At 33.9% G+C, this 8,074-nt stretch overlaps 2 protein-coding genes across 2 annotated transcripts; one reads left to right on the top strand and one right to left on the bottom strand.

The window, feature by feature from the left end:
• Positions 1 to 1,108: 1,108 nt before the first annotated feature.
• On the top strand, positions 1,109 to 1,653 carry LOC118746153 (protein ANTAGONIST OF LIKE HETEROCHROMATIN PROTEIN 1-like). Its single transcript, XM_036479978.1, has 2 exons — positions 1,109 to 1,278; positions 1,346 to 1,653. The coding sequence occupies exons 1-2, from the start codon at positions 1,149 to 1,151 to the stop codon at positions 1,651 to 1,653; spliced, it is 438 nt and encodes a 145-aa protein (XP_036335871.1). The 5' UTR covers positions 1,109 to 1,148.
• Positions 1,654 to 2,314: 661 nt separating this feature from the next.
• LOC118746079 lies at positions 2,315 to 3,811 on the bottom strand. Its single transcript, XM_036479872.1, has 4 exons — positions 3,798 to 3,811; positions 3,521 to 3,720; positions 3,117 to 3,436; positions 2,315 to 2,381 (listed from the first exon to the last, which is right to left on the bottom strand). The coding sequence occupies exons 2-4, from the start codon at positions 3,659 to 3,661 to the stop codon at positions 2,315 to 2,317; spliced, it is 528 nt and encodes a 175-aa protein (XP_036335765.1). The 5' UTR covers positions 3,662 to 3,720; positions 3,798 to 3,811.
• Positions 3,812 to 8,074: the final 4,263 nt, after the last annotated feature.

Below are 8,074 nucleotides of genomic sequence, written 5' to 3'. Positions count from 1 at the left end.
AGCACGTCGGCAGCATAGACGTCGGCAGAATTTGAGCAGGTAGCAGTGACATACATGGGAGCGTTGGCAGATGTAACGTTGAATGGCAATACGTCGGCACGGGTGACGTTGACGATTTGTACGTCGGCAGAATTGACGTTGGCGCGTTGTTCTTCGGCAGAATTAACGCCTGTAAAGTGTTCGTCGGTATAATCGACAGTTTTGGTGCTTCTATAAAAACCAACCGCTTCTCGGGATTCGATGGATTTCTTAAGTGCTGAATTCTCCCTCCTAGAAGCCTCTAACGATATTTGTAGATTCTTTAGCTGTTCACGTAGCTCGGCTAATTCCGTACTGTGGGGAACTATGGTGGTGTCGAGAGCCTCTTCACTTGCGCAGTCTCCATCCTCGTGGTAAGACATTTTTCCTTTATTTCGCAAATTATATGGATGAATTGGCATGTAGATGTAATTCCAAACTGGCAGTCGGCCGGATCCGATCCGTTTAAGAATAAATATTAAAAGAAAATGTCGCGCACCGCTACATTACCATGAGCAGTTCAACGACATTGCTTACAAATAGGCACGATTATTAAGAACAAAAAAACCACTTTATTGTTAATGCCCGTATGATACTACGTTTTTTTCTTGTATTTCGAGTGTATTTTACGCTGTATTTTGAAAGAAAGAGAAGGTCACATACAATTTCAGTACTTGTGTAAGCGAGTAAGCTATATACCAAAAAACAAACGAAAAACTAACGAAAAACAAACTAGGTTGTTAAAAACAGTCCGGCCCACTTGTATTTCGTTAGGTTTTTTTGACAGATGGCTGTATTTCGTTAGTTTTTTTACACAGCTGTTTGCATTTTGACATACGAGAGATTTTCTAAGCATACAATGGAAATACAAGTTTTATCTATTGCAACAAATTGTTTGCTAAACGCTGCTGCCTTAATACAGCGTAGGAAAAAGAAAAAGACTAAAAAAAAATATTCTGCGCAATGGCTTTTAAAAAGAGAACTGGAAGGTAAGTTTCGAATTCCACATTATATACACATGTATATAGTTCGTTTTTGTAATTATCAAAAATACTTTTCATAGGATTTAGCCATAAACTGTAAAGGAAATTGAGTGCGAGGATTCAATCCTTCACAAAAATATCTTAAGAATGACTCCAGCTCAGTTTGCATTCTTATTAGAAAAAGTACGCCCCTATATTAGCAAGCAGGATGCAAAATTCAGGAACTGCATAGGAGCTGCGGAACGGCTGCAGCTGACATTGCGATATCTATCCACTGGTAAGATATAATATTTTCTTGGTAATTTTTAGTACCTACATATGTATGTACATATTTCCAAAATTAGGTGAAACCCAAAGGTCACTTCAATTGCCGTTCCGAATTCAGCAGTCAACCATTTCCAGAATTTTAAAGGAATCAATTCCCGCAATATATTTGGCGTTAAGGGAGGAGTATTTGAAATTCCCTGCAAGTGAGCAAGATTGGCGTGATATTGCAAAAGACTTTTATCAGATGTGGGGATTCCCGAACTGCATCGGCGCTTTAGATGGTAAACTAACAATTAACACTTTTAAATTCACTCAACTGATGAAACGTCTCAGGAAGCATTGCAGAATACTGCCAGTGAGGAAAGCAGGATCTACGCGTTGTTGAAAATGCTTTTGGCATTCTTGCGAACCGTTTTCGAGTTTTATTTTCACCCATCCATCGCGCTCCAGCTGCAGCCATTCAGATTGTATTATCTTGCGTATGTGTGCACAACTTTTTAAGAACAGAAAATGTGAAAAAGAAAACTACGTTTGACGCCATTTCCGAAAGTGAAATAGATGCAGTAATAGATAACAACTATACAACAACCGCTTCTGAAAGAAATGCGTCAAAAAGGAGCGCTGAAGAAATAAGAAAAACTTTCGAAAACTATTTTTCTGCGGTAAATTAAAATATCGTTTCATTGTTTAAATAAACCAAAACTTTTCGTGTTGGAAATTTTCCATACTAGTAGAAGCATCAATTGGTTTATTTGGTGATTAAATAAATGAGTACAATGTCTTCAATTTATGTACATACCTACCAGCTAATACCTGCCTACTTAGCGGTGCACCGTGAGTAGTACAAACACTGTTACATTTTTGATTCAATTAGAGCAACCAAATATTTTAATGAAAGTAATAATAAAATAAAAAAAGTGGTAAGAATAATCAAAATACATATTCACTCGGCAAAATAATAACTCTGCCTCCTTTCGTAAAGTTTGACTATTTTCCTTTTATTTATTGAACTTTAATAATTTACTTATAAAAATACACCCCATTAATTAAAAATCTTTAAACTTGGCAATATGTGGTGCGTTTATAATTATGACACGGGATGTATAGTAAACTCTACAAACAAAACCATATCAATAAAACTTTTAAACTTTAAACGAAATTCAGGAAAACTCATCAAAATTTCGATTTTTTTCTTTTAAATATTAAAAAGAAAATTGCATGTCTGTGTAGATGTGTAATTTTTATGTAATAAATGGCAAATTTCAAGTGGCTTAAGATCACCGTTAATTTTGCGTATTGTTTTTTTTAGCTGAGGGCGCCGCAACAACCCATTTTGTTTTTGAAATACTTAAAAGGAAGTTCGAAATTGTTATGTAATTTTATGCATTTTCTTGAATTTTGTTTAAAGTTTAAAGCTTCTAGTGATATGTGTTTGGTTGTAGAGTTAACTAAAGTTTTATAAATAAGTTATTAAAATTCAATAACCTACGGAAAATGGTCAAAACATGACAAAAAGGGACACTCCTATTTTTGTCTATGAGTGTACATACATACATATAAATAGTCATTGTGTTACATAAGCCCATTCCGTTTCAATTGCTCACTTTGCAGATCTATTAAAATGTCATGCATTTGTTTCTTCGCTTTGAGTTGCAAGTCGGGGTCCAGTTTTACAATTTCTTCACCCATGTATATCCCAAAACTGTTTGCCTTTTCGTCAGTGTTATTTGTTTTTGATGCAACATGAAAGGCATTTGTTAAATTTTGTGATGCTTCGATTAAAGCAGAGGCGTTTTAATCCAAATCATTATTAATTTTATTCTTCGTTTTCTTGTTGCATGGACCAACTTTCTAGTGCTATTGTTGTTATTGTCATCAAACCGACCACAGTTTTGCGAAGTAACCAGTGGTGGAGTTACAATCTCATCCGATATGATTTTAATTGGTGTTGCATCACTATTAGTGTCTTCTGTAGAGATGTTTTTAGTATCTTGGAGCGACTGGATACTGCTGTTACTTGTAATTGCAAGAGGGGTAATTGTAATGAACTCTGTGTTGTCTTCGATGAGTGAAAAGGATGACTCTGAGTCAAAGCCTGGATCGAAACATTCTGCAGGCTGCAGTTGCTCCCCAAGCTTACGCGATGGATTGGGATCAGGGTCCAGGTTCTACAAGAGAATGAAAATATTAAGCAAATTTTACGTAGCACGCGAATCGACGCTTTGCCCGGTTTCACACAATAAAAGTCGTACCTGCAAACTCCACTTATTAAAATTATTCACTGATGGTGTATGCTCATTCACATGTTGTAGGAATTTCAAAGCTTCATAGAACTTCCAGCTGGTCTGTACGTTTTCGTCTCCGCCGGCACCGCTTCTCTTTGCCTTGTCCATCCTCTGCTTCTCTGAACTGAAATATGACTTGATGTTGCACCACTTGTGCGTAACTTCATCTTTAAATACATATATGTATTATACAAACATATAATATATCTTTTAGTTATTACATGTGAACTTGCTAAAAACTTACCGTATTGAAATGGTACATTTCATCCACCAAAGCGAGCCAAAACTGCTGCTTTTTATATTTGTGCTTATATGATGGTAGCATATGATTCCATATATATTCTGCACCGTGGACTTTGTCAATTAAATGGAATACGTAGTTGTCTTGCCACTTTAATTTCATTTTTATTGTTACAAAACTGTTTTACATCAATTTTAATTTCGTTTATTTGAATTTCGGTAATGAAACGTCAAAACTCAGCTGTTCTTCACACAGAATTTGTCTTTCTCTAACACATTTCCGAATAGTTTTTGTAATTTGACTTTCGTCAGTTTTTTTGTTTGTATTTCAAATGAAAAATACAGGAAAAAAACGTAGTATCATACGGGCATAAGGTAAAGTAGAGTTAGCAATTGTTTTAATATCTGAAATTTTAAAATACAAGTACAGTTTTGTTAATTAAGTAATTTTAACAAGTCTCGGCCAAATAACTTACTTATTCATGTCCTTTCAATTCAAAGTTCTGAAACTGAATGAATCGTATTGATAAAATTCAAATGATCGATCCACGCTTCGTTCAGTTTTAGAGTTGTATTCAGAGGGAACAAAAATCAGTATTTCAAAGAATTTGTTAAGAAAAAATACAGAGTGATTCAAATAACTCATACATATACATAAATTCTTAAATGTAAGATTCATTTAGACGCAACAGGAATTTTAACGGCATATTTTTTTTTGTGCAAATTGACAGGGGCGGCGATAGGGGGGCTAAACGTGGAATTTTCAACATTTTCAAAAGCTTATATTTCGAAAACTATCGAACCGATTTTCTAAATATGGATACAGTTGGAAAGGTGATTGAAGGGCCTTTCACTCGATATATATATCTATGTATATAATGTATACACATTGCGAGAAAAGGTAAAAAACGAAATTATGGCAATTTTTTTATAAAAATGTATGTTTTCCTTAAAAAAAATACGTAATTAACTATATTAACAGATATGTTTATCAGAAAGAGCACAAAAATACTTTTAATTTGATATATGACTTGTAGCCAAAAATTCTTGTGGACATCATATTTGACTAAATATCTATAAAAATATAGTTTTATATGGAAAAGGAAAAGCGCCGCTGGCGAAAATTTCGAATAAAAATTCGCGCGATAGAAAATCTTAATCTCTATAGTTTTTACAAAAATTTCATTAAAATTAAAAAAATACTAAAGAAATATATACAAACCCATTTTTTTAATCACCTTATTTGTTATAAGATTGAGTTGTAGAATTAAATGGATAATTAATCAAGCTACGCTATCCACAGTATTTTTGCGTAGAATTCCTTTCTGCGTAGGCGGCGTTCGGCCGCGCTTAGGGATTATAACCCTCACAACGTAGAATTCTCCTTTCTGTGTTGCCAAAGAAAAGGGGCAGAGCACCTTTTGCAGATAACACCTTTTTGCGTAGGCGGCCTTCGGCCGCGTTTAGGGATTATAACCCTCACTACGTAGAATTCTTCTTTCTGTGTTGCCAAATAAAAGGGGCTGAACACGTTTAGCAGAGAACACCTTTCTGCGTAGGTGGCCTTCGGCCGCGCTTAGAGATTATAACCCTCACTACGTAGATTTCTCCTTTCTGCGTGAGAAGAAAAGGAACAGAAATCCCCTTTTCGCAAAAGTATATTTCTTATGCATTATTTGGATGTTTTTAAAGTTGAAATACAAATTGTATTAATAGAGTAACAGCACCAGTTTTCCTCCATCTTATTTATATTAACTACACAAGATTGTTGTGCGGGTTTTCACCATCGGAATATTGCTATTAAATACAGAATTTTGCGAAAGTGTACACTTAAAACATCACAAATGTATAAAAACTAATAAATACGTGTTAAATTGAGTTCATTTATTCCATTCATTTGCGTGAAATTCATCAAAACATAGTGCAGAAAGCGCAAGCGTTTTTTGCAAATAACTCTTTAATGAATTAAAAATGTTAATTTCCGGTTTCGGATTGTTATTATTGGCGTTAAGACGCGTCGATTGATATTACTCTCAAACTTTTTCGTCCATTTTGACCTGGTTCCGCTAAAGTGCACTACTACCTAAATTAATAGCATATAACATTAATACAGTTGTTTTATTGCACTGCTGGCAGTTGTACTTAAACCTAACTATATAAAATTATACGCCAAATTAAAAGTATTTTTATGGTCTTTGCGATAAACATATTTGTTAATTAATTTCGTTTTTTTACTTTTTCTCAAAAAATGTTTGCATTATATACATAGATATATATATTAAATGAAAGGTCCCTCAATTACCCATCCAACTGTCCATATGTCCATATTTTGAAAATCGGTTCAATGGTTTTCAAAATTTTAAGCTTTTGGAAATGTTGGAAATTCCACGTTAAGCCCCTCTAGCACCGCCCCTTGTCATTTGCACAAAAAAAAGTTTACCATTATAGGGCATTCGCACGACCCGATTTTACAGCCAACAAAAGTTGAATACGAAGTTGAACGAGAAGTTGAAAGTGAAAAAGTTGCAATCCCTATTCAGACGAGGCGATTTTCGATTCAACACGAATCAATATTTACATTATTGAAAATGAAATTAAATCGGAAAATTTAATCAATAGGCGTAAATTTGGTAAGCCAAGCGTTGGTAGAAGTGCTTTTAGCGAAGCTGAAAGATAAAATAAGAGTAAAAAGAAAAAAAAAGTATGTATACAGAACAGTGTTGGCATTTTTGGTACAATAGCACAACCAGTATAATATAGCCTAGGCAAATGTTTAAAGAAACTTTTCGATACTAAGTTTTATCAAAACAAAATGTCGAAGTGAGCTTCATATAGAAACAAAGTCTTCGTTAGTTATAAGAAGAGATTTACTTAAATATAATGGCGCATATTCATAGTCATATTTTGTACTCAACTAATACTAGGTTCACATATAAGTAGATTATCCTCATTTTTGAGCTTAACACCCTAATCTGTAATTATAACAAGAGATTAGCCATATAAAATTCGTCCCTTGTTAATCTGTAATTATAAAATAATCTCAGATTTAACCGATAACTTTTCGGTGTCCATCCTAGTTTTATCGATTGTTTTTGCGAAAAAAGAGGAGAAATGCCAAATGTAAAAGTAAACAAAAATGTACGCTAGCAAGTAAAAGAGGTTTGTAAAGGTATTTTTAATAAAATGTTAAGTTAAAATATATTTATATTGCTTATTATAGCAGAAAAACGTCATCACGGTGGCACAGAGAAGAAACATAACTTTTCCTTGAGATGTGAGAATAACGAGCACAACAAATTTGACGGCGAATAATCTGAGATTTGCCTGTGTAAACGGGGTGATTAAAAAACGAGCTTTGATTGAGATAATATTGATATGTGAACATAGTTTAAAAAGGGAGAATGTGTGTGTGAGCTTGAGTTCGAATTTTAAAAGTATATTGATGGCCAGTGTTGCCGTTGTGTGACTAAAGGGACAATTTGACCCTTTTTAAGCGGCGGTACCCTTTGACCCGACTTTTGGAAAATTTTGATTTTTTACCCTTTTCCAAAATTATTTGGGACTTTTGGCCCTTTTCAAAGATTTTTTTAGGAAATGTTAGCAGAATCATTCTACTAAAAATTAGTTTCTCCTGTAAGTACAAAAAAAATGCATCACTTAAAACTTTTAAGGGAAATGCAACTCTTCTCCTTGCAGCAACTAGATTTATGTGCATTTTCTTTTTAAAATCAACAAATTTATTCTTTTACTAGTAAAGAGAAGCAAATTTAATATGGTGACCCTTTTTTTCGTCAATGACCCTTTTTGAGACTTTCTGAAAATTCGCAACGGCAACACTGTTGATGGCAAATGTCAGACTGCCTCTCAATAAGGGTATTCATCAAACCTTATAAATGCATTGTAAACCGTATAAACTTATAATTGTGTAAACCTTGTAAATAAACTGTCAAATCTCGTATGGAAACTCGTTTACACATTTCTGATAAATTTCTCCAGCGATTTGACTGAATAAACTTGATAAACTGAAGCCGCACAGTTTGGAAGCAGTGACAAATGAATTCATACACAAACAAATATTCTATCATTGTTTCTTTAAAATTGCTTCAAATAAATCGCCGTTATGTTATATGTGCATTTATTTAAATAGATAGGCTGAGATTTCCATTACGGAACCAATTGCTATTCCGTGCAAAGTATAGTGAATTTTTTTGTGAAACTCGGTGGGGATACTAATCCCTGCAAAAATCGTTGGATCATGTAGTCTATTTGTGGTAAATTGGA

This window comes from Rhagoletis pomonella, unplaced genomic scaffold (assembly GCF_013731165.1).
Source record: "Rhagoletis pomonella isolate Grant_MI unplaced genomic scaffold, Rhpom_1.0 Rhpom_scaffold_00001, whole genome shotgun sequence".
NCBI classification, from domain to species: domain Eukaryota; kingdom Metazoa; phylum Arthropoda; class Insecta; order Diptera; family Tephritidae; genus Rhagoletis; species Rhagoletis pomonella.
The sequence above is the reverse complement of the archived record's forward strand: the minus strand, read 5'-3'. Positions and strand labels throughout refer to the sequence as shown.

Coding starts and splice junctions, on each gene's coding strand:
- LOC118746153 (XM_036479978.1), top strand. CDS start 1,149: ATGACTCCAGCTCAGTTTGCATTCTTATTAGAAAAAGTACGCCCCTAT. Junction 1,279..1,345: donor ATTGCGATATCTATCCACTG/GTAAGATATAAT, acceptor TTCCAAAATTAG/GTGAAACCCAAAGGTCACTT.
- LOC118746079 (XM_036479872.1), bottom strand. CDS start 3,661: ATGGACAAGGCAAAGAGAAGCGGTGCCGGCGGAGACGAAAACGTACAG. Junction 3,437..3,520: donor TTAATAAGTGGAGTTTGCAG/GTACGACTTTTA, acceptor ATTCTCTTGTAG/AACCTGGACCCTGATCCCAA. Junction 2,382..3,116: donor AACAACAATAGCACTAGAAA/GTTGGTCCATGC, acceptor TTTTGTTTGTAG/AGTTTACTATACATCCCGTG.